Source organism: Spermophilus citellus (assembly GCF_964194105.1).
Source record: "Spermophilus citellus genome assembly, chromosome: 2".
Classification (NCBI taxonomy): domain Eukaryota; kingdom Metazoa; phylum Chordata; class Mammalia; order Rodentia; family Sciuridae; genus Spermophilus; species Spermophilus citellus.
In genome coordinates, this window is record NC_138183.1 from 179,205,829 (window position 1) to 179,232,606 (window position 26,778).

Here is a 26,778-nt window from a genome sequence, read left to right on the forward strand (position 1 = left end):
GGGAGGCTTCTTTGTTGGAGGGGCCCTTTGTTCTGAGGCAGGATAAGTAGCCTGAGAAGGGGGAGGTTGAAACTCAGAAAACTATTTCAAGTTCAAACTTCATTACCGAGCCTCTTTGAGTTAAACTTTTTTGGAGGGGGAAAACAACCAGTCCAAAACTAAGTGTGTGTGTTTTGTTCCTGTGGTGAGTGTGCCGCATTTGTGATGTGTATGGGGCATGTGTGGGGAGTGTATGGTGTGTGTGGTGTGTGTGTGGGGGTATTGTGTGAATATGTGAGTGTGTGTGTGTGGTGTGCGTGGTGTGTGTGTGTGTGTGTGTGTGGTGTGACTGTGGTGCTGGGTGTGTATGAGTGTGTGTACTGTGTGTGTGATTCTGATTGTGTATGTGGGGGGGCTGAGTGTGTGTGTGTGTGTGTGCACGCGGGTGCGAGGGTGTAGCGAGTGTCCCCACTTTTAGCATGACTATCAGGCTCCACTTCTTGGTTGGTATTCCGGCACTGGGCAGACTGAGCCTGCAACTGCGGGGGACGCCTCCAAGTTCCACCCGGGACATCCTGAACAGCAGCCGCCACAACAGCAGATTGAGCGCAGACAAAGGGGCTGGCGCGAGCGCAGACGGTGCGGCCGCCGGGGCAGCGGGCCGGGCGGGTGGGAGCGGGCGCACACCCCGCCCGGGCTGGCTCGGCGCCGGCCCCGACTTCACTCAGTCTTTGACCCTCGGTTCTCCCGCCCCCCCGCGGGCCGCACCGCTGTAACCGCTGTCCGGGCAGTCGCTTGCTCCTTTTCGGGACCGCAGGCAAAGAGCGCAGCACCGTGGGGCCTGCGGCATGGCTGTGTCCTGGAGGAGCTGGCTGGCCAACGAAGGGGTTAAACACCTCTGCCTGGTAGGATGGCGGGCCGGTCGCTCGCGTTCGGTCTCTCCCGCAGCTACTTTGATTCATTCCCTGAGCGTGGGCGGGTGGGAAGTTGGAAGTGGAAGTTAGATTCGAACAGTTTCAACTAACAAAACTTTACAATGTTAAAACCTGGAGATGATAACGACCCCTCCCCCAACCCCCATGCATGGGAACTTTCCTACACACTGATGGGCGGATGTGAAGGAGGGGAGAAGCAATTACTTTAAGTGAACACAGCTTTCTCTTAACCCTTTAAACATGTTTGCCCCCATTGTTTTTTTTTCTGGGGTTGCTTGCGTTTTACTTAAGACATGGTGATCATGGTGATGTCACTAATTTCTTAATCTTATTTTGTATTTCAAAGATCATTTAGCTGACCCGTTTGCCACCCAAATCTTATCTCAGGTGAAGGGCCTGGGTCCAGATTTATTTATGAGGCTTTTCAACTTTCTGACCAATTAAGAAAGTGTTCTGCAATTTTTCATTGAGATTGCATTGAAAACTCTGTGTCCAAACAATGGACTTGTGGTTTCATTCATCAAGTGATGCCTTTAAAAAATTTTTGTTTTTTCTCTCCCTTTGTGTGATTGGTTTAGCTCATTTGGCTGTTTCTGAATGTCCTGCTTTTCTGGAAAACCTTCCTGCTGTACAACCAAGGACCAGAGTATCACTACCTCCACCAGATGCTGGGTGTAAGTGGGACTTGGGTGACCTGGTGCAGTGGCTTTAATTCAGCAGAACTTGGTCAGTTCTTCCATTTATCAAAGAAACCTTTGTTGTACACTTTGAAAAAGTTGTTGATCTCTAAAGTGGTCAAATTTCTTGATTTATCTTTTACACTTGTCTAGAATAGAACGATTAACTCATTTTAAGAACCAAAGGTATTATCTGCTAAAGTGAAATGAATGAATCTGCCAGAGGCTATTAGAGCCTGAGAAGGGTTGCTACTTTTTGCAAGCTGCAAAATGCCCTGAAGGATTTGCTATACTAGGAGAACCAACTGATGACAGGCTTTTAGTTTGCATGTATCAAGGCTTTCATCCTGCCCATAAGCTTATCCAGAGGATTTCTGCACTGTTTCTTTTACTGACAGTTTTCACAAAGTATGTGTCTAATGAGGGTATTCTTTCTGTGTAGTTCTCAGCTGCTGGCTTTAAGTTAGTGGCTGATCATGGCTCTAGAATACTGGTCTAATATGAGGATAATATTGTGCAAAACTTTGCTCTGATTTATTCACTTTGAAATTTTTTCCTTTCCCTTTTCTGTTTCTGATCTCATTATTCCTTCTTATCCTCTTCCTACCTAACCTCTTTAACAAAAGACAGTGTCACTGATGACATCTTACTTTGTATAAGGAGACTATATTTTCTAAGCAACAAGCAAAAATTATAAAATATATTGCAAGGTCTTAGGTCACCTGAACAAGCAGATTTTGTCATTCCTTCTCATTGAGGAAGAAAACACATTCAAAAGAGGAAATGTATCACTTTTTTTTCATAATTTCATTGCAATTTTAATATTAGTTCAATGAATTTTGTGGAACCAGCTCTCCCTTTCATGTTTTACATGTACAGACTTTACTTTTTAATCCTAGCATCTCAATGATTTGCAAGTGTTAAGCCTGCAATAAGTTGCAGCTGAATTAATGATTGATATTTTTATTGTGTAACCAAAGTGCTATTTTTCATAATATATTGCCACATTATCTTTTTAAAGCTTAATGCCTAGGTTTTTAGCTAATGAGTTAAGAGAGTCTCAAAAACAAACTCATTTTATTAGAAATTCTAAAATCTGAACAATTCTTTCTTTCTTTTATTCAACAATGTAGAAACTATCCTGAAACCTATGCTTTTCAAATGCATGCATGAAGAGTAAAGCCCCATCCCTCAAGTTGCTTGCAATCTAATGGAAATCCAACAAGTAAATAATTATAATTCAATAAACAAGAAATCTTCTGTACTAAAACATAAGATCTGCTAGCCTTTCCTTATTTTGTTTCCTGGAAATTTGTTATTTGATGTGAATTAATGAGCAGGAGGTTTTCCAGTGGGAAATTTATTATGTAACTTGTTGAGCAACATGGAGAAAACTCTTGAGAGTAAAATTTGTTCTGGATTAAGAGGGTATTTGTGGCAATATAAAATCTTAAGAATTGGAGAGTTATTGCAATAACTTGAAAAGACATAACTGCACTTTGGATTTGAACTCTGTGACCCAGCATAAGCCAAAACAATAATTTAAAAGGAAACTAATTATGTTGGAAACCAAAAATTTTTGTAAACCAATTTTTGTCAACATGGATCCTGTGTAACTTTAAATATATGTTAGTGATAGGTCTGATAAAATTCAACATATATACATGCATGTGTGTGCATGCGTGCACCCTCACAGCCAAATAAATTTTAATATTTAATTTCAAATTATGTCTATTTTATTTTTTAAAAAAGTTTCCCACATTTTTATTGGTGTACTATAGTTGTACATATTGATGGGACTTGTTGTTATTTATTCATATATACACCCTATATAACAATATAATTTGCCAATATCATTCCTTAGCACTTCCTTCCTCCCTCCCCACCTTCCACCCCTTGGTCCCTTTCCTTGACTGATCTCCTTTTGATTTTTAGGAGATCCACTCCTACCTTCTTTTTTTTTTCTTTATCCTCTCTAGTTTCTGCATATGAGAGAAAACGTGACACTTGACCTTGTGAGTTTGACTTATTTTGCCAAACGTGGTGGTCTGCAAGTGCCGTAATTTTATTTTTCTTTATGACAGCCCAATAAAATTTTAAAACATTTCAAAATATGCTGCATCTCTTTACTTCCATTCTACTTGGTGCTTTTGTTTAAATGATACCAACAAGTTAGGAAGGTTTAAGAACTGCTGGCATATAATAAGAGTTCAATAAACACTGATTAAGTGAATGAAGGAATAGAGTGATAAAATGAACAAATGGAAGACTGGGATCGAGGAGGGCGATGGGCAGACTGATAGGTCATCGTGAGTTAGTTTTCATAAAACTGACCTGATTTTTAAACCATCTAGTAAGAATTTAACATTTTACCAAGAGTTCTTGTGGAAAGGAAAAATAATCTATGACTTCTAAATGTCTCCCCAGAAATTATGAATTTTTTTTCATTAATGTATCTAAATTTTTTGAAGTAAGTATTTTGAAACTATATGGTTCTTTTTAGTGAAAAAGTAACCCCTATAGTTTAGGTCTTAACTTCATGGAGGAATAATTTTATTTGTCCTAGGCATAACTTTCCTAATATTGTTATGGATGTGATATGGTTTCATAGAGTAAGAATTTGCAGATGCTTTTCAAAATGCAACACACACACACACACTCGCACACATACACATATACATATATACATATATATATATATATATATACAGTATAATAATACATAATAATAATGAGTTACAATTATTTTTAAGTAAATATTGCTGATGTCTGTGTTTTACAGCTTTAATGACTAAATATTATTAATGTCTTACAGCAGTGCATATTAGACCTTATCAAGTAGTCAGACTTAAAATGATAGAATTGTAGAAATACTAAAGGGGACATAAGTATTCTGATTTTATTAATCATTTTTAGATGATTTTTAGGTTCTCACGATACTATTTATGGAAATCAATTTGATTGTACCATTTTAAAACACAGATGGAAACAGTACATTCATTCGCTGAGAAATTTGATAATAGCATTGAATATAAAGCTTGCTGCCATTCACCTGTAAAATGTACCTATAATAGTAACATTACTATGGTATTATGGGCTACAAGGATCTACAGAACATATCTTGTTTATAGGAAGATACAGACATTGAGAAGTGTTGGCAAAGATCTCTGATTTATATTGAAAATAATTATTATTCAACTATTTATTTATACATATGATATGCCAGACACTTTACAAATATTTTGTTTTAGCTTGGAAGCTATGCTGTGCACTTTACATTTGAGGATATACAGACCTAGGAAGCTATGTGACTTGTTCTAAGGTCTGATGGTTACTGTCAGAAGTAGAATTTGAATGGAGTCCTTTCTTACCTCTTTGCTTTTCCCTCATAATACATATTTTTCTAAACTATTTATCTTGCCCATCTCAAGAATGTAAACCACTGGTTAATATTATTCTTTATCCATACTGCCCAGTAGAAATACAATGCAAGACAAAATAAGAAGAAGACAGAGTTATTAATTCTAAAAATAAATTAAACTCAACATATCTAAAACATTATCACTTTAACAGGTAGTCATTACTAAAGAAATTAATGAGATACTTTACATGATTCTTTCTTATTAAATACTTGAAATTTATACTCAGGAAAGTTACAATTCAACCACTAAATTTTTAACAGGAACACCTTACCTACATTTAGGCTTCATAAAGTTTACAGTCAGAATTTTATCTAATAACACAAATGTGTATCAACTTTAAAATTTAAGTTTTTTGGAATCAGATGTAGTGGCATGTGCCTGTAGTCCCAGCTGAGGCAGGAGAATCACTTGAGCCCAGGAGTCCAAGATCAGAATGGGAAACAGAGTGAGAAACTATCCTCCTTAATCACCCCCCAATTTTTTTTTAGATTAATAAAATTAAACTAAACATTTAGTTCCTTTATAATGATAGACACATTTCACATACTGAATGGCCATGTGTGGTCAGTGGCTTCCATTTTTGGCAGTTCAAGTACAAACTGTGGGGAGAATTATTCTTACTCTTGGCCACAATGCTTACTATTTTGCTTCAAAGCAAACAACTAGCCAGATAAGTAGCCCAATAAAAAATACATTATGTTATGGCTAGTTTTTTTTTCTCCTCCTCTATAAATAAGAGTTGATATTGGAAGGGTAGTTGTGGACTTTAATTATTGGCATGAACTATAAAAATCTCGGTCTTCTGCCTTGTCTTCTGAACTTTCTGGTGTTGGTAATTTTTAAGAATGAAGGGGAAATATTTAATTCTCAGAACAAGAGTGTTCATTACTATTTCTATATGACTGTTCTTATACCACAATTAAAGATTAAAAATTACTTTAGAATTGAAAGGGAAAATAAGACCTATAGTGCTAGAAGATAAAATAAAGGAGAGATAAATATGTTTTAGTACTTTTTTTCTTCTTTTTTAATGATCTTACCCAGACTGGCCTTTTACAGACTGAAAGCAGCATGGTCATGGCTGGTTTACGCCTGAGTTAACATGCTAATCTGATTGTGTACTTCCTAGGAGATGTTTAATTATGACATGCTGTGAGTTTGGAATCTTAAAATTGGATAAGAAGAAAAGTCTTGAGGGGAAACCAAAACAAAACAAATACCCAAGCAAACAAAAAAATTGAAACGACCTCATGCACTCTTCCATTGCAGCTCTTTAAATAAAGGACACCTTGGATTGCTTAAGAAAATAAGTTTTGATATATTTATTTTAAGAAATGGAGATAGTTACTTTTTACTCTAATAGAAAATGCTAATGTGTTGTTAGCAAACCTAAGAAATTTAATTTTTCCATTAAAAAATATGGTGGCATTCTAACTCAAAAATCAAGCACTCATATTCATGTTACCCATTTTTGAAATATATTTTGACATTTTTATAACTAGAGTATTATGTAATTGATATAAACATTTTAACTTTGGAAAAGAATGAATTTTGTGGTACTAGGTATATGTGCCTTAGTTTCTTGGTTTTACATTTTTTTTCTCTCCAAACTAACATTTGTATATGGACTATTCAATTTTAACCTATTCTCATAGTTTTAAGATGAGAATTAAAAATTCTTTGCTTTTTCCTCACATGTTTTTTTTTTTTTTTTTCTACCTGCTGTATGGACATGAAACTTTTTTCCTTTGGAAATCCTTTTTGAGATATCTATGTTATTTGAGAGAAAGTTATGAGCATTTAGGTTTTTTCTAACTTTCTAGTGAAACACCAGGATGATGTTTCTTTGGTCAATCATTATTCTTTAGAAACATTAACTAATTTACCCTCTTATGAGTCCTAGAAGTGTATCATAACATTGTACAGAGACAGAAGTCTGATGTCATGTGAACTGCTTAAGGTTGAAGATTAGAATTTCTAGGCGAATGAACCTAGGATTTTAAGTCACTGTTGGTTTCACAGCTGGTCTGGGCAGCATTAATTCTGCTGAGAAGGAGGGAATACATGCCTCCTGTGAATTTCTGAAGAAGGCTTGATCATTAATTCTTTCCTTTTATTGCACAGAATATAAAAGTCACTAGCCAGAATTAGCCAGGCACACATTGTGGTTTCTATTCAGGGGATACTTTAAACTCTTATTTTTGTTCATTTTTTTTTTTTTCTTAATCTTTACTAATTGAGCCAGGTGTTTTTCTGTTTATTGACAGGTGAGGTGGGTTTTAATACTTTGATGAAATCACAGTATATTCTTTATCAATTTACAGTTGATAGCAATCCACAGAGTTTTAGACTTGGGAGTTTTGGTATCTTTAGAGTTCGTTTTTATTTTTCAAAATAGAAAAATAAGATTGAAGTTATTTTCTCACTATCAGTCACTGAATTAGTGGTTTGTTTACTATTTGGTCTATTGATTCTGTCTAAACCCCATGAAAAATGGACCACTAGCTTTTTTTTTTAATGTGAAATGATATTTTAAAATGATCAGCAAGTTAAGCAAGTTAAGAATTTAAGGAAAATTATTAATTTTCTCTCAATAAAAATATATTTTCAACATAATAAAGGTGTTTTTTTTTGAAGTTTTTATTTCCCTTAGATAAATTGTGAAGGAATTGCAAGACATTTTTACTTAGTTTTTGAGCTATTCATTTGTTTATTTATTTTTGATACTGGGGATTGAAGAGATACTTAACCACTTAGTCATGTCCCTGGTCCTTTTTTATATTTTTATTTAGAGACAAAGTCTTGCTGAATTGCTTAGGGCCTCTCTAAATTGCAGAGTCTGCCTTTGAACCTCCTGGCTCAGCCTCCTGAGCTGCTGGGATTACAGGTGTGTGCTAACACACCCAGCCTATTTAGATCATTTCTGATTTCACTTTATTTATCAGCATTCGGGGGCTCAATATTTGATCTCTTTGTTTTCCGCCTAGTGTGTAATTCTCTTTTATCAATACCATTCCAAACAGCATAGATTGGCAGCTGAAATGAATTTCAGGCATTTTAAAATCACTTCCTTCATTTTGTTATGAATAACATTAATGCTAATAGCAGACTGCGTCAGTGAGGATTAAGTATTAGGCATTGTTCAAAGAGCTTTGCATTGATTAATTTACTTACTTGTGTGTGTGTGTGTGTGTGTGTGTGTGTGTGTGTGTGTGGTGCTGGGGATTGAACCCAGGGCCTTGTGCATGCAAGACAATCCTTAATCTTTTTATCTAACGTATGGAATAGATGATTTTGATTTTTTACTTTGCAACTGAGAAACTGAATTTGAGAGGGAGGTTCTATAACTTGCTAGTGAGTGACAGAGGCAGGAATCTAGCCTAAAGGTCCTGGATCTAGAGTTTATATTCTTTTATTTTTTAATTTTACAAAAATTGTATAAATTTATTGTATACAACATGATGTTTTGAAATATATAAATATTATAAAATGACTGAATGGAGCTAATCAACATATACATTAATTACTTCACATACTTTTTAATTATTTTTGGTAGTAAAACACTTAAAATCTTCAATTTTCAAGAATGTGACATTTTTACTTTATAGTCACCGTAATGTACAATAGATCTCTTGAATTTATTTCTCCTAATTAAAATTTTGCATTCTTTGACTATTATCTCCCTACTTTACCCAACCTCTGCAACCACTGGTAACCACCATTGTGCTCTCTACTTCTAAGAATTCAACTTTGTTAGGTTCCACATATTAGGTGAGATGATGTTGTATTTGTCTTTCTGTGCCTGGCTTATTTTTCTTAACATTATGATGCCTTCCAGTTTCATCCATGTCAGTGTAAGTGGCAGGATTTCCTTCTTTTTAAAGATAGAAAAGTATTTCATTGTGTGCATATAAACCATATTTTCTTCATCCATGCATCCATTGACAGAATTTTTATTCTGAATCATTGTGTTTTTCTGCCTCTATGCAACATAAATATTGAGTTGAATCATATAGAATGCCTTTGATAGAACAGAACAATCAAATATTAGCAGTTTTATACGATTCAATCAAATAACAACTTTTACTATTTATTGATCACACACTATGTACCTGATGCACTTCATGGCTCTTTATTTTTATAAGCTCATTTAGTCTTTATATTTAATTAAATCCATATAACCACTCTGAGGATAGAAATTATCACTTTTTGTAGAATTGAGAAAGTGATTCTCAGCAGATAGATAACTTTCCCCAGCTTGTACAGCTAAATGGAAGAGTCCAGTTTGAGCCCACATCTGCTTGACACTGAACACATGCCCTCAATCATCCTGCTGTACCATGTGAGGTTATTCAACAGTGTTAAAACCTGGAATTCTCTACTTTTGTCAAGTTATTATGTGTCATAACACAATAGTTCGGCATGTGACTGTGTAGTCTGTATGTTTGTGAGGTTGCTTTAGTATATTTTAGTAAGTACTTGATTAGACATAAAGGTAAGAATAAAATACATGGATTGTTTTTAAATCCAAGTCAAAACATGTATCTCAATTTCTTTCTACTATATTAGTTTTCCAGGACTGCCATAGCAAAGTACTACAGACTAGATGGCTTAAACAAAAAAAGAAAAATTCTTTCTGCACAGTTTTGGAGGCTAGAAGTTAAGGCTCAAGTTGTCAGTGGGGTTTGTTCCTTTCGTAGACCTCTCTCTTTGGCTTATACATGGCTCTCTTCTTCCTTTGTCTTCACCTGACCTTCATTCTGTGTGCATCTGTTTCCTAATCTCTTCTTCTAAGGACAATTAAAGTAGGATTAGGATCCATTCCAAGTATATCATTTAATCTTAATTGCCACTTTAAAGACTATCTCCAAATACAGTCACATTCTGAAGTATTGTACATCAGGACTTCGATATATGACTTTTGTTTTTTATGTTTTAATTTGTTCTAATTATACATGACAGTAGAATGCATTTTGATACATTAACATGTTTCTTAGTTTTCCTCTGGAAGTTAAGCATGAGTTTTGACGAATTAATTTGAGATTAATGTAGTTCTTTTTTCCTCAGTTGTAGAATCCCAGCTGAGCAGTAACATTCCAGAATGACATTGCATAAAATCCCTTCTCAGGCCTCCTTATGAAGGTATTGTGACATTCCAGATCAGTCGTTTGTAGAATTTAAGTCTTAATCTTTCCCTTGAATTTTTTTGAACATTGTTTTACACACCTGTTTTACCCCTGCCATGTCCTCAAAGAAGGAAATCAAATAAATTAACACCCCATGAGGAACAACATCAATATTTCATTTGGATTGCTTAATTCTTGGCATCAAAAGTATGACTTAGGGAAATGACTCTTAGAGTAGGAACATGGTAAATATTGAGGAGTTATTTTACTTTGCACATTGCTGAGGTCAACAATAGTAACTGGAATTATAATCATAGTAGTCACGTTTGCTCTTCCCTGGGGAGCACTCAGCATGGAGGGAGAGGAGTCTGTAGAACTGTGATATGCTACAGAGACCTTAGGAATTGTTCTAGTCCATTTACCTTATCTGACAGATAGATTTAATATAATTAAATGCCTTCTTTATACTCAGTGCAAAGCTGAATGGAGATGTTAGGTATCCTAACTTCTGCTCAGTGTTTCTTCATGTCCATTGTCCTAAACATTGTGTTAGTCACATAAATTATTTTCAAATTGCCTAGGTAATTCTGGAGAGGAAAATCAGTTGGAATTTCTTACTGAAAAGATCATGGGTTTTGGAGCTATATGGATATGTGTTTGAATCATGGTTTAGGACTGTTTTATCTTTATAAAATTAACAAATTAATTATCTGAGCCTAAGTTTAACTGATCTACTTGATGAAATAGATTTTAAAGCTTACTCTTAGGTTATTAAAGATTACCTAAGAAAATTCAAGTAAAATGCTTGGAATATAGGCACTCAGAATACGATAGACATTGTTATAAATATTAAATAGTAGTATTTGGTACTAATGGTATTTTACTATGAGTAGTTCTAAATAGCAATATCATAAATTGTTTATGTTTATAAGTGAACATATTAAAAGGAATTCAGAGACACATAAAGATGGAAGGGATTTACTGATCATATAGTAAATGGCTGGTGGAACAGGGAGATGTATTCTTTACTCCATTATCATGGTGCTCACAAGGGTGCTTAACAAATATGTTTGATGATGATGTTGTATACTTGCTGGTCAGCTGAAGCTTTGGGTTCAGTTCTTTGGTTGACCTCTGGCTGCCTTTCTGATCCTTCTTGAGGGAATAAAGCTGTGTGTTATTGTTGGTCATTGGCACAAAGTTTTGGTGGCTTGGCCATAATTGTTGGTTGGAATTTCAGTTTGAGATAGAACACATTTCATTCAAAAAAGTATTAATATATTTTATTAATCTTCACTTAAGCTTAGAGTTTTCAAAAGTCAAACAAGGGAAATAATGTCTACCTTATGATATTGTTGTGGGTCTTTTAAGTAAATTAAAATAAATGATAGAGCAACATCATTAACATCTCAGGAGTCTGACATGATATATTCTATGTCAAAATCTTCACTATTCAACAAGTTAGGTTCTATTCATAAGTAAGCTAAAGAACAGAATTTGCAAGTAATTTTCCAATTGATGAAAGTACTTAGCATGAAGCCTATTTCAAAAAAGCAGCTTTAAAATGTCATCTTTCTTCTTTTCTTTATTTTACTCTGATCCTTAACAATCTTATATAATAATAATAATCTGTAAACTTCCTTTTCCCCAGTATGCTTTTTCTTATATGATTTCCAGTCAGCAGCTTATCCTGAGTTAACTCCTTGTTGTTCCATGTCATGACTTCAAAGTGAGTCAAAATGCCCCCAGGAGAAAGTTGTGGAATGGAAAGTAAGATGTGCCAGTGGAGAAAACTGATGGGATAGGGTGATGGGTACTTTTACACCTCACTGATTTTTCTCCATCAAATTACTTTACAAGTTACTTTGGGCCATTGAGTTTTGTCAATTCTCTTGGGGTTTAGCCATATGAACCCCCAAACCACATTTGTAAAGTCTGTTAAACTATAGAAACAAAAGGCAAAATGACTCCCCTCTGATAGCTCAGAATATCTAAAAGAAAAATCAAGCACATATCATCAGTGGTCTATATTAATGGGTTCCAACTGGAAAAAAAAAATGACTCATAGTAAACCACAAAAATGTAGAGCTCAACGTGAATGTTCTTCCCCTACTTTAGAAATCACATTTGCTGTTGAGAATTGTCTTTGTTCTATTTGTTAACTTCCTATGGTATTTTTCTATAGGGTGGGGATTGGCTTGGATTGTATAGAAACTATCACTAAACTTGCTGTTCAGTTAGTTTGATCCTCTGCTTTTTAAAATAATCTGAGAGGGGGCTGGGGATGTGGCTCAAGTGGTAGCGCGCTCGCCTGGTATGCGTGCGGCCGGGTTCGATTCTCAGCACCACATACAAAGATGTTGTGCCCGCTGAAAACTAAAAAATAAAGATTAAAAAATTCTCTCTGTCTCTCTCTCTCTCTCTGTCTCTCACTCTCTTTAAAAAAAAATAATAATAATCTGAGAGTTTGAGAAATGAGTCAAGTGAAAGTCTTCTAGAGTTTAGTTTGCAGGTTCAGAATAGATAAACAAGGTTTTCTTAATTTTAGTTTGCTTAAAGAAAAATATCTTATATTGGTTTTAAATCTTGAGTGTGTCATTCTTAAAGATGGAAATACATTTTAACTCATGAATTTTAGACATTAAATTTAATTTGCTAAAGTTCTTTATGACATACGTTCTGATTTTTGCTAAAACCAAGAGTTTTTTATATCATCTTTTCCTGAGCATGGACTGACTCTTCAAATTTCAAATATAGTAATACCTATGAAAATCAGGAGTATCCGTGGAATGATGTGATTTTGATGTGATGTTGTGAAAGAACATGAATTGATCTAAGCGGACATGTTTATTTTGCCTCTTAACACATGTGTCTTTAAATAATTTATTAAAAATTTCAGTCTATTTTCTCAATTTTAAATTGAGGATTATGTTATTAAGTTTAACAAACATGAACATTTAAATATTGAAACATTCTGACTTCCCAAATGGTAATTTAGTTTAATTCACAAGTAGTTATGAAAAGTTTATTCTAAGATATTCATTATAGGGTTCTTTTTCTGGGAGAGGTGAGGGAAGAATTAAAATAAGGAAGACATGAATATGAGGTCCTCTATTCTATTCTAATAGCAAATTATAGTAGATAAGTTAATGACAATACAAAGATTCATTACTTTCAAGAAAAATTTAGAGCTAAGAAGGTTTTGATGTTAAATCCAGTTGTAAATGGATTTGCTAAAGTCTAAAAATTTCCAAAAATTAAAAAAGAGACCATCTTCTAATTTAATGTAAAACAAGAAATCTGAAGTTTGATTCTAACCTGGGCAATTTAATAAGACTCATGAAGTTACATAAAGGTCTGGGGATGTAACTTAGTGGTGAAGCACTCATCTAGCATGCATAAGAATCTGAGTTCAGTCCCCATATTGAAGAAAAGAAGGAAGGAAGGAAGGAAGGAAGGAAAGAAAGAAAGAAAAAAATAGAGAACATTAAAGCATAGGTGCAGAGAGTGAAACAGATTTTTAAAAAATGTAAGTAAGTATCAGAGCAATAACTTTCCCTAACTTTCTAAACTGTGAAGGTTAGTAAATAAGTGGTATCAACATCAAAGATCGTCTAAATATTAAGAAGTTAGTGCATAGAGTGTTTCGATTTGGGTATGCAGAATGTTAGGATTTTCCTTACTGATATTTTAATATATGCTGAATACTTTGTTTTCAGAAATTATTTGCTAAATGTCATAACAACACATATGACAACCAAACAAGTTATATGGTATGACACCTATCACAAGGGAATCAGGCTAGATGATCTCCTATGTTTAGCCCCCACTTGATTAATAATAGTGTTCAAAAGTAGGTAACATTTGTTCTCATGCATCTCCATTCCCATTACCTAATAGTTATTCCTTACAATACTTGGAACCCTTTTTATTTCCTAAATGGCCATAACATCACTCATTCTAATTTCTGCTTTCCCTTTACCCTGTCCCATTCTGTTGAACCCTGTGCTTTAAATTAGTATCTTTTCATTTATCAAAAATCTAAAGGGAAAGTTTGGCAGCTTAATGCTTGTCATCTGAAAGATTCCACCCTAAACCATTAAAAAATTTTAAGATAATTTTAAAAAGCTATTCATGAATTTTCCACTATGAAAATAAACTATGCCATTATGGAAAAAAATTGGAAAATACATAGAAACAGAAATGGAAATTTGCTTTATTTTATCAATATTTAAATATACAATTATTTCCCATGTTTACTGTTAAGAATTTCCATTTTATTTTCTTAAGAAAATAATTTTATTATGGCTTTATCATATTTATTATGTAAAATTTTTTCATATTTATTATGTAAAATGGAGATATGCAAAAATAAACAAACCCAAAAGTCATTTATATCAACACTTAAACATAATCATTGCTGATATTTTGATGTGTTTCCTAAGTAAATGTTTTTTCTTTTTCTTTTTGGCACCAGGGATTGAACTCAGTAGCACTTGACCACTGAGCCACATCCCCAGCCCAATTTTGTATTATATTTACAGATAGGGTCTCATTGAGTTACATACTGCCTCACTGTTGCTGAGGCTGGCTTTGGACTCGAGATCCTTCTACCTCAGCCTCCTGAGCCACTGGAATTACAGGTGTGCGTTTTTTTCTTTTTTTGATGTAGCAGTGTAATCATCCAGAATAAACAGTTTTGTATTCTCCTTTTAAAATATAGTTTTAATTGTTACATTAGATTTATCCATGTCATCAAAAACTCATTGCTAAACATGTTATTTTTAATATTTCACTGAATAAATTAAAACCATGCTTTTGGCTTTCAGTATTTCACAGACAAAGACAATACAGTGAAAGATATTATTACACAGAACAACCTCTGTTTTTGCAATGATAGCCTTTGGATATTTAATTAGATTTCCAAAGTATATTAATTCATTAAAGTTCATTATGACTTTTTATTGTTTATCCATTGAGTTCTTGATATTTCTTTGCTAAAATACACTAAATTTCAAAAATAAAACTACTTGCTTTTGTATATGAAATATTGATGACATGATAGAAAAAAACTAGAAATTCCCTTCTATGTCTGATAGGTAACAACTACATCTGTTTCATCTATGATTCTGTCTCTGTCTCTGTCTATGTCTACATATTTCGGTTGACCAATTAAACTCGTGAAGAGTTGGTCTGTATTTTCTAATGCTTTAACATATATGCATCAGAAGTTTAAATAAATAATCTTTACCAAACTATTTACTCATTTAGTCCTTCCTCACCAAGTACCTACTCTTAGGCCATTTTGTGGCACTGAGTTCTTCCTCTTAAATTTATTTTCCCCTGCAAAAAGACTGAGAATTTTCTGATTCAAAGTTGAAAATCTTGATTAAAAGACATGGTGAATCATACGAAAAAAAAAAAAAAAACATACAGACATGGTAAATTAACTAAATTGCAAGTATTTTGAGAACAGAGATTGAACTTAAAAGCAATTTTATAGATTCAACTAGGAAGACTTAATAAAAAACAGGATCAAGTTTACAAAGAGTAAATAGACAATATGTTTGATAAGAATACAATTAGCACATATAAAAGAAGAATCTTCATATTTGTTATAATCTGAATGTGAGGTTTCCCCTAAAATCTCATGTGTGAGACAATGCAAAAAGGTTGAGAGCAGAAATGATCAGGTTGTGAGAGTCTTAACCCAATTGGTGAAGTAACCCCCTTATGGAATTAATTGAGTGCTAATTGGAGGCAGGTGGGGCGTGACTGGAGGAGGTGGGGGGCATTGGGCGTGGCTTTGAGGTATATATTTGTATCTGGCAAGTGGAGAACACTCTCTGCTTTGTGATTATCTTGTGAGCCACTTTTCTCTGCTACACTCTTTTGCCATGATGATCTGCCTTAACCTTGAGTCCTGAGAAATGGAGCTGGCCTTCTATGGACCTCTGAAACTGTGAGCCCTCAAATAAACTTTTCCTTCTCTAAAATTGTTCTGGTTAGATATTTTAGTCACAGCAGCTAAAAAGCTAAGACAATATTCAGTACAAGTTTTAATATGTGTCATTATGAATAGTCTGATAAAAATTCTGACCAGATTATGGGATATCATTACTAGGTGCATTGTTTACACTCTGAAAATTTTCTGTATGCTTAGGCTACCAGTATGTGTATCTGTTTGGGCTTCTAGTTTTAGGAGAAATGTTAAATTAACGTTAAATTAAAAATGGTTTAAAGATGAAGAATGAAGCAAGGTTTTGGAATGACTGTTTCTGATGAAGAATAGCTGAGAAGTGACTAAATATGCAGTAATTGTGATCAGATGTGCTGGACCCATGATGTGGGAGAAATGAGGCCTGTGTTAGATTTCAAGTCAACCATGCTCTGTAAAATTAATTTACTCCTCCCTGACTTTTCCACTGCACAGATAATTTCTGTTGAAGGAGGAAAGTATAACTGTGATTAAAATCAAATGCTTTGTAACTCTTGAGGCTTTGTTTTGTGTGTGTGTGTGTGTATTTGTTTTCCTTTTGGTACCAGGGAGTGAACCCAGGGACGCTGAGCCATGGGTTCCCACTGAGCCACATCCTTAGCCCTTTTTTAGTTTTCATTTTGACACAGGATCTTGCTAAATTGTTCAGGGCCTCACCAAGCTGGCTTTGGACTTGAGATTCTCCTCCTTCAGGCTCCTGAGATGCTGGGTTTATAGGCCTGTGCCACCATGCCTTGAGCTTTGTTGTGTCTTAAAAAGGGGGAAAAGCTAAGGTGTGGTCATAAATACCAACCTGTATAAAGGGTGTTCCTTTATGTCATATTAAATAATAATATTTCCTTAAAATATTTTATGATTTTAATAGCTTCATCTCTCAGTCCAATATAGTTTTTGATGCTCGTATAAAGGTTGTCTTCTTTTAAAATTATATTTTTTGACTGGTGAATAAAAATGATAATTTTAAAAGACTTTTTTTTTTTTAGTTGTAGATGGACACAATATCTTTATTTATTCACTTATTTTTATTTGGTGCTGAGGATTGAACCTAGTTCCTCACACATGTGAGGCAAGTGATCTACCACTGAGCTATAGCCCCAGCCCTGCTATTGGTTTTAAAATATCAATCTTATATCCAGCAAACTTTTGTATTTGGTTACTCAGTTTGCAGATTCTCCTTAGATTGCCATTTTTAATAAAATACAGTTTTATTTTTCTTCAAACAACAACAACAACAAAATGAACCAGCATTTAAGTGCTGAATTAAAAAAAATTCCATTTCAATAATATTTGTCAACAAAAGAGGTCAGACCATTTGCATTTGATAAATCTTTATTCTTTACCACAACTCTGTGAGGGAAAGCAAAGGTAATATTTATTATTGGAATCCAGGGAACTTGGTAGAAGCCACAGGTGTTAGCTGTGATAGAAATTTCATAGCTTTTCATCTAATGACCTGTTTGCCAGACAGTATTGCCTTTAGAAGCTCATGGACATGTTCATGTGCAATTCTTAATTCTGTTGATGTTGAACTTTAATTTGCCAGAGAAACACATAGTCTAGAAGTGAATATCTTGCCATCTGAGCATTTGGCATAGGAAAGACAACACAGACAATACTGGGACAGAAATATTGTGTTACAATATGGTTTTCGTTTCTGTCTGTAATAACTATATATCTTTCTGACTTTCAATAGACTTTTGTAAGTAAAAGCCGCATTCCTGTTGAAAATGGAAGGAATGCTATTTTTAGAAAGTATAGCAGAATGGAGGCATAAAACAGGAAATTTTGAGCTAAGTATTAGGAAATCTGGATATATATTCAGGATGGACTCTCTACTTTTGTTGTTCACTTAGTTTTATGGGGGAAAAATTCCACTAGCTTTTTCTTTATAACTGTTAAATTCATCTGGATATAGAAAGGTTTTGTTTGTTTGTTTTAAAGAAGTAACTCATAGATGAGAAGACAGGTCAACTCAAGTCAAAAATTACATCATAGTTGAAAGTCTCTAGGGCAGCCATTGGACAGACATCAGTTAGAATCATTTGTAATGAATTACAGTTTATTATGGAAAGAACAGAAAGTCACCAACTTTAGATTTTACTCCAAGAGCACTACAAGAGTAGTTTAATTTTTTTTCACTAGGAAATGATTACTTTTGTCATTAATTATTTTCTGATTGCTTATGGCATGATTATCACTATTGCTTCTATATGAAGCTTTATCAAAATACATTATTGGCTTTTTAAGTAAGTTCTTTGCCAAAATGTAATTTTGTATTTTTATTTACTTATTTATTTATTGTTGTGATGCTGGGGATTGAACTATGACATAGCAAATGTTAAGCACATGCCATGCCACTAAATTACATCCCAAGTACTCATGTTTTATTCTTAAATATAATTGCTCCCATGGATTAGTCAAATTCATAGCCCTATTATAATTTATTAATGATAAAAAGCAAACATTCAAATTAGAATGACAGGCTTTATAGATATATGAAAAAATTGTTCTGATTTTCTGCCATATATAATTTTTATTATGCTAAAGATATTAAAAATTCCTACCATTGCCTTGGAAAATTGTATAATCTTCTTTTTGTGGTTGTCTATTTCTGTTCATATATTTGTCTCATGACTAATTTTCTTTGACTTTTTTTACTCAGAGCATATTTTAGCAAGAGTACTTTTGGATATAAATTTCCTTATTAGTGATCATGCACTTTAAAGTCCTCAAAAGTAGGCAGTTTTGGCTTTGCCATTTGTCTGTACTGCCACTTGGTAATTTTTTAGGGGACATAGGAGGTAAACAGGTAAACAATTACAATATAAAGAGTTAAGTGCCCTATGAGAGATATGGTAAAAGGTGAAAACAAATTACTGAGACAGATGCTCACATCTGTTAGCATGTGTGAAGAAGAGGGAAAATTTGAGGTGTAAGTGAGGGCAGGAAATGGGGTTCGGTTAATTTCAAACTGAACTGAGCCACATGACATAAAAGTATAGCCAAGTGGCCTGATAGTATGATCAAATCAATTTGATTTGTTTAAACCCATGGAATATGAGATGGAACAGAAAAAAAAATTGTTGGACTAGATGACATATGTTGTCTCATCAGTGAGCTAGCCTATGGGATTTTTCTTCAAACTGAGTACTGCTCATTTCCTGAGCAAATCTTGATTGCCAGAATGACAGCAGGAGTGGAGGAGAGTAGGGGAATGTTTGCTATCTTTGAGCAATAAGATGGAAAGTGTAGGTCTTGAGTGCTGATCCTAGATCTGAGCCAGATTTCTTGGGTAGTCATGTTAAACATTCTCTTTTTTTGAACTAAGGATATTGAAGGATCATCTCTTAGGCTTATTCATTCATCCATCATATAATTACTAAAAGTCTAGAACTTTCTTTGAATTCTTTAGAGGCAGATGAATGAAATGAAAGTTCAGCTTTCACACCTTTAATTTCAATGCCACCTTTCAGAGATAAAGATGGAAAGACAGCATGGCAAGAGTGGTCTGCAACAAACTATGTCATAACAGCATTTACATTCTGAAACTAGATCAGATTTTTAGAGGGTTGGGAAATAGAATGATAATAATAACATATGTTGACTTCTAACTACATTTAGGCACTGCACTGAATTCTATATTTGCTCACTTGATGTTTATACAACCCTTTGGTATGAATTTGTTATTGTTGTTGTTATATTTTGCAGGTGAGGAAAATGAGACTGAAATAGGGAAAGAGAATTACCTAAGGCCACACAGCTAGTGGAGGGGCTTAGTTCACACTTACATTTGTCTGCCATCAAAATTATTCTAAAACAGTGACTACCAAGCCTGACCCGTACCTCAGACAGAAGTCAGAATTTCAGAAAGTGCAGCAAAGATATGCTTGTTTTAAATTTTCTATCTGTAGTCAGATTTGGGAAGCCCTTGTGAAGATATGCATAAAATTACAGGAAAATATATTTTCTGGAGGGAAAATATAAGCAACTGTAAGAGTAAGAAAGTACTATGGGGTTGGGGTTGTAGTTCAGTGGCAGAGCACTTGCCTCACACTTGTGAGGCACTGGGTTCGATCCTCAGCACCACATAAAAATAAACAAACAAAATAAAGATATTGTGTTCATCTATAACTAAAAAAGAAAAAAATAATAAAAGTATTGTGTTTTGCAAAGAAGAGGCGCTTGACTCACCTTTCTTTCTTGGATTGATGTGTGGGTAGGGCAATGACACTGTGGCGGGTGGACCTGGGTTCCTATCCTTGCTTCTTTATAAACTGCTAGTGTAAGTAAAGGCACACAGGAGTATGGTCTGATAGCTTGTTAGCCTGTGTGAGAGAGTTCTGTAGCTCTAAAATGTGTAAGAATTAGGTGTTGTATAGGCTGCACTTGATTTGATCAAAAATACCTCTTTGGGAGAGAAGTCGGTAAAATTGACCTTAAAGAGCTCAAATTTGCTTATTTTTGGACAAATACAAATACCAAATCACAATACAAAAATATTTTATAAACCTGTTGGGTTATTTTTACTTTTCTGTTTTTTTCTGGAAATGGCTTATTGTTGATTCCCCAAGAGAACCTAGAAAAATGACCAATTATTTAAGTTTTCTATTAATACCTTTCTGGTGTTTTCAAATCTCTCTATAGAATAGTTTCTATAGGTATTTGCATGTCACATGTCATATTATATTCCCTTAAATTGTTAAGCAAATTCCCAGGTGACAGCAAAATGTTTGCTTGAAAATTAATTTACCAGAAAGTTAGTTTGCCAGTCCTCACTACAGTCAGCTATTTCATGGGAGTTGTTGCATTTTAATAGCTTTGTCAAGAACTTGTTTGAAGATGTGGAAAACATGAATGTAAAATTTTTATTTAGCTGAGACAAAGTTGAGAGGGTAAAATGTTGGAATAGGATTCACATCCAATATAATTTAATGGACTGAAGCCAATAAATTATATACTTGTTGTCTCCTACCACAGTTTTCTTTCTAGTATAGAAAAGAAGGATCATTTATTGATAGCAAGTCATGTAAAGGAAATAAATACATTGTAAACTCAGGAAGAGCCATTGTGTTACATAATTGCTATATAACATAACAATCTTAGTATTGCCAAATGGCATCCAAGAGAGATGATGCTCTTCAGTACCAGTATGTATGATCAATCTGTGTCAAAACGGTGCTTAATAAGGTGCATTGGGAAGTGTCATCAAGATGATGAGAGCTTCTTAAAATTACAACAATAGCTGTAGTGGCAACTAATTATATTCACGAAGAAAACAAGACTGGGCTAGGAAACCATACCCCTTTTATGTTCATTTTTTAAATGTCTGTTTTAGAAAAAATACTATTCAGAGGAGTTCTGTGGTGAAATTACAGAGACAGAAATTCTATCTCAGTGTCAGAAAATACAATGGAAGTTTTTGAGTGGGACAGCCAGCTGTCTCTAGAAGAATTCAATCAGAGGTTACCTATGGTTGGAGACTATCAGAGAAGAGATTTAGATGCTGGGTAGGAGATAGAGGTGGGTGAGGCCCTTTTCCAAATTAAAAATAATATGTTTTTAATAAAGTATTTGATAAAATAAATGTAATAGTAAGTTAAATATTTAGTCAAAACCGAATGTCTTCTGTATGTAAGATTCAAATATAATTAGCTTTAAAAGTTATTCTTGTATTTAACAAAGTTTCATTTCTGTGATTATTAACTGCATAAAGTAACATAATTGCCAAAAATTGCTCCCTTCCAATCTGTTCTCCACACTTCATTGAGAGTAATCATTATTAAATAATAATCTTTTCAGTACCATTTTCTGTTTAAATATAGTGTCTGTGCTCTGCTCTGAAACTTTGTGCTCTCCAAATTCATATATTGAAGACCTAACCCCAAGGTAATAGTATTAGGAAGTGGGCCTTTGGGGTAAGCCGGTGATTAGGGAACTAACTAGGTTAGAGCCTTCCATGGTTAGGACTAGCGCTCTTGTTAAGGAGGCTTCAGAGAGCTAGCTAGCCATCATATGAGGAGTGAGAAAGTATTACCTATGAAGAGGTGGTCCTCACTAGACTGAATCTGCCTTGAATCTGTAATTTCAAGCCTTCAAAATTGTAGGAAATAAATGTTAGTTGTTATAAACCACTCAATGTATGGTTGTTACAGCATCTCAAGCACAGTAAGGTACTGTGCTTTCATTTTAGCCTAAAGACACATTCTTACCACAGCCTGCAAAATCCAGTGAGGGCTCCCACCTGCTTCTCCAGCTTCCTGTAGCCTCCCCCTCCACTATACCCCCACCATATTGGCCTACTTTAAATTTTTTATGGACACATTCCCATTTGCTACATTTCATTTATCATAGTGTTTTCTCCTACGTGCATGGTCTTCTCATTCTTAGGTTGCTTTGACTCTCCCTCTCCAGGACTCAGTTTATTTTTTTCACTTCATTAGGGAAGACTTACTGATTTCCCATTCAGACCTAATTTCCTGGTACAAGAAATTTATCACTGCATTTATCACTGCTACAATTCACATTTGCACATGTAGCCATTTGATTAATATCTATTTTCCCTACTAAAATATGGGAATACTAAGGGAAAGGGCATTTTCTATTTTTAGTTCATTCCTGGTATCCTGTAATCTGTGCACATCACAATAAATACATGTTGAATAAATAATGTAAGTGGAAGAGATAACTTTTACTGTAGAACTATAGAAAAGAGGTTAGAGAAAGGATATCATAGAGTGGCACTAAGACTCTAAGTTACTTTTTATACTACTTATATTTTAGACTGTTAAAGTATCAGTTATGATTCATAGCTGTTAAGAAGGATATTAAGAATAGCATTTAAGATAAGAAGATACATGTTTGAGATTTTAGGACAATAACCATATATTTGTACTCTCTAAATGTTATATTCTTTTATAATTTCCTTCAAATGGTGTGACTTGGTATAAATTTTATAGCACTGTTTTAATTTGAGCTTCTGCAACAAAATGTCATAGAGTTGTTGGCTTAATCAACAAACATTTGTTTCTTACAGTTCTTGAGGCTAGGAAATCCAAGATCAAGCTGCCAATAGGTCCACATTTGGAGAAGGCTCCCTTCCTAGTTTGCTGATGGCTACCTTCCTGCTGTACCTTAACATCAAGAAGATGATAGCAAGAGAGAGAGATGGAGAGAGAACAAGCTCTAGTTAGTTCCTCTTCTCAAAAGGGCACTAATCCTAACATGGGGGTACTATCCTGTCACCTAATCTAAAGCTAATTATATCCCAGAGGCTCTATCCCCAAAGTCTTTTACACTGAGGATTGGGGGCTCAACAAATAAATTTTGGGGATAAAACATGCACTCCATATAAAGAATTGACAAATGAGATATTCTCGACCATGTCTCATACAGGTGATGGAAATGGAGTTCCCCTCAGTGGAGTGCACTGGTTGAGAAATAACAGCTAGGAAAAATAGAAAGGTAAAAAACCCACAGAACACAGAAAGTAGTTTCAAAAGTAGAGGCAGAACAGGCAAGCCTATCAGACAGATCGAACTGCTAGACTATGGCAAAATGGAGCCCAAGTCTGCTTTATATATATTGGGAAACATCAAAGGCCATCCATAGGATGTTCTCCAAGAGAGATTAAAAGTGGGCTGTCCAGTTCCCAAAGGGTCCAGAGTTACTATTAGGGATCTTCCTAGCAGAGTGTATATAAAGAACAGATGCATTGGTTAATCTCTTGCCATGGAGAGCCACAGATAGTTCACAATGCCTAACCTAAACCTAACCCTGGCTACCATACTGAGAGAAGACCCTCACATAATTCATAGATGGCTTCCTGCAGGACTTGAAATGTGAAAATAACACTGCCATCTAGTGTCAGCTAACTGATGAGATCTGAAAACAAGTAGCAGGTGAGGGTAAAAGAAATGGTTCAGCTAGGGTGGGGTGATAACAGGGGGCAGTGGTTTCGTTTTAGTGAAAATTTGAGGTAGTTGGTGCTTATGGAGCTTATGGATTCATAGTGACTAAGTGGAGAAAGTGTACTTAGCTACTAGAATAGTGCCCATGTAGAAATCAGATAAAATATTTTCTTACAATTGTGTCATTGAACATGGCTCCATCTCCATTTTTTTCTCTCTCTTCTTCGCATCTGAAAGAACATTTGTACTCTGAGAATCTGGTAAAACATAACTTTTATTCCTAGTTTAAAGTAATAAGAATATTCAGGAACAAACGTGTGAAGGAATTGATCTTTGGTAAAATTTCCATTTGGATTTTTTGGCTTCATAAGGAAAAGATAGAATGCCAAAATAAACTCCAAGGGGGCACTTAAAGCCACTTTGAATTACATTACTCTTTGATTTAATGTAAACACAACAATTAAACACTTCTACACATTCAGCAAATAGAAAAATAAAAGTGTATAGATTTCCTTTGAAGCACTGAATTGTAATTTATTTGGACCTCTTAAGTTTTCAACTTTTTGATAGATTTTTTTTTTTGCTGATTTATTTTAAATAAACTTATTGTCATGATATATTAAAATTGCAGGTAAAATCATTATCTAAAAATTACTTAAGCCAAAATTTTCTTATCATTTGCATATATTATATTAAAAGAAATATCAATTATCTTATTTCTTTGGAGGCATGGATAAACAACAAATAATCCCATCATTCTTAAATGATTATAACTTTGCTGATTGAGGTGAGAAAATTATATTTAAAATCTTTATTAGATAGTCCAGAGAGGATTATTTTTATTCATTGACTCTCTAATATAAAATGTATGGTATTCTAAGTTGTTCTAACTCATAATGTAGGAACAGCCTAAATTTATTTTTTTTTTTGGATTTTTCAATGAAAAATTATTGCTTTCTTGACAAACACTAATTATTATCCTGTCTCTTCTTCAGGAACAATATTTCATTTGTTGACAATAAACACTGTAAAAGACTTGATATTTTGCCAAGTGTTCAGTTGGGACTCTAAGGAGCACAAATAAATGAAAGATAATAAAATTATATGCTTTATTCATATTCTTAGTATCTGTAGAGTCATCTTGTGCCTACTTCAGGATACATGTACACATAGTATCCCATCTTGTTTCCTGTGATATACTATTTGTATAAAGAATGTAGATAGTACTAGACAACAGCAGTGACCATCTAGCAAGAGTATGATTTAAAATGATTTCCCCCAAAGAGTTGTATCAATACCTAATGCTTATGTTTCTTTGAAAATATGTGGTGCAATATGGGTATATTTAATGTATATGAGGTACAGCTGATCTGAAATGTAGAATTCAGTGATAGCCCAGAATACACTGTTCCTACTATTAATACCCAGTGTTCTTTGAGTTCTTGCAATGTAACAGACATTGAATTAAGTGATTTTATACACACACACACACACACACACACACATACACATCACTTTAAAGTGATATTAAGTGCTACATATATTTCTTTTATTGGCTTATTTTAAATGACAGAATCTAATTACTATTAGTCCTCAGTTCCTAACATAGTCTATTAATTTAGGCATAAACCTCATTGATGTTTCTATACATCACTTAAAAATATTGACTACTACTCTAGTATACTCTCCTATGATTTAAATTAATTTGTTTATAGAGTGTTTGGATTTTCTATGATGTTATATTTGTTATATTTTTATTTTATTTGGATGAGGCTGTGTCAGTTTTGCATATTTTCAGTTATAATCTTGGTTTTAGAATTCTTTCTCTTTTTGTTAGCACTGGGGATTGAACTCAGTGGTGCTTTGTCAACGAACTACTTCCCAGTCCTTTCTAATTTTAAATTTTGAGACAGAATGTCACTAAGTTTCTGAAGCTGGCCTTGAATTGTAATACTCCTGCACTGACCTCCTGAGTAGCTAAGATTACAGGTGTGCACCACAACCCAGTCTGATTTTTATTTAAATAGGCTTATCATCTTTGATACATATGATATAATGAAAACACATGGTTGCACCTAGAATTAAAACATTATGAGTACTATACAACTATGCATTTGATCCTTCTTTATCATCTAACTGTCTTGTCTTCCTAGTTTTCTACTAGTTCACTATTATTCTGAAGTTTGGGTTCTTCATTTCTCTGCCATTTGAAAAAGTAGTTTTAATTTATGTGCATACATAAATTAAATACATGTGTATTTAATGTGTTAGCTTTTTTTTGCTTGATTTTAAGCTTTTTGTGTCTTGAGAAATTCTCATCTACGATAATGTGCTAAAGATTTACATATATGTTTATTAAAAGTTTCAATTTTGTTTTTGATATTTAAGTCCTTAATCAATTCAGGAACTAATGTTTTGGAGTGGTTTGAAATAGAAAAGTCATCTCTTTTTTTACATATACAAAACCAATTTTCCCCTTAATTGAATAGACATTTCTTTTTCCAGTATTATACATGGTGTCTGCCCTATGTCTATATTAGCTACCATAGTTCAATATATTTTTTTCTTTTTATGGGTCTTTGTTTTGTTCTACTAGTAATTTGTCTATCAACAAAAAAACCGTAAACTACTAAACTACTATGATTTTATAAGTTCCATTTTATAGACTGAATTTTTCCTCCTTTTTTAGTGTTTTAATAATTTTGCTTTTCCATATACATTTTAAAATAAGCTT

The 26,778-nt window shown here is 34.0% G+C and overlaps 1 protein-coding gene across 9 annotated transcripts in view; it reads left to right on the forward strand.

Moving 5' to 3' along the window:
- The first annotated feature begins 280 nt into the window (after nt 1-280).
- Nucleotides 281-26,778, forward strand: part of NOX4 (NADPH oxidase 4) — a 189,392-nt gene continuing 162,894 nt past the window's right edge. For 3 of the 9 annotated variants that reach the window (XM_081281667.1, XM_081281668.1, XM_081281670.1), the window contains exons 1-2: nt 281-884; nt 1,493-1,588. In XM_081281667.1, the coding sequence (XP_081137793.1) occupies nt 828-884; nt 1,493-1,588 (153 nt within the window). In that variant the 5' untranslated portion in view covers nt 281-827. The other 6 variants (XM_081281671.1, XM_081281672.1, XM_081281673.1 and 3 more) reach the window with 5 other exon arrangements.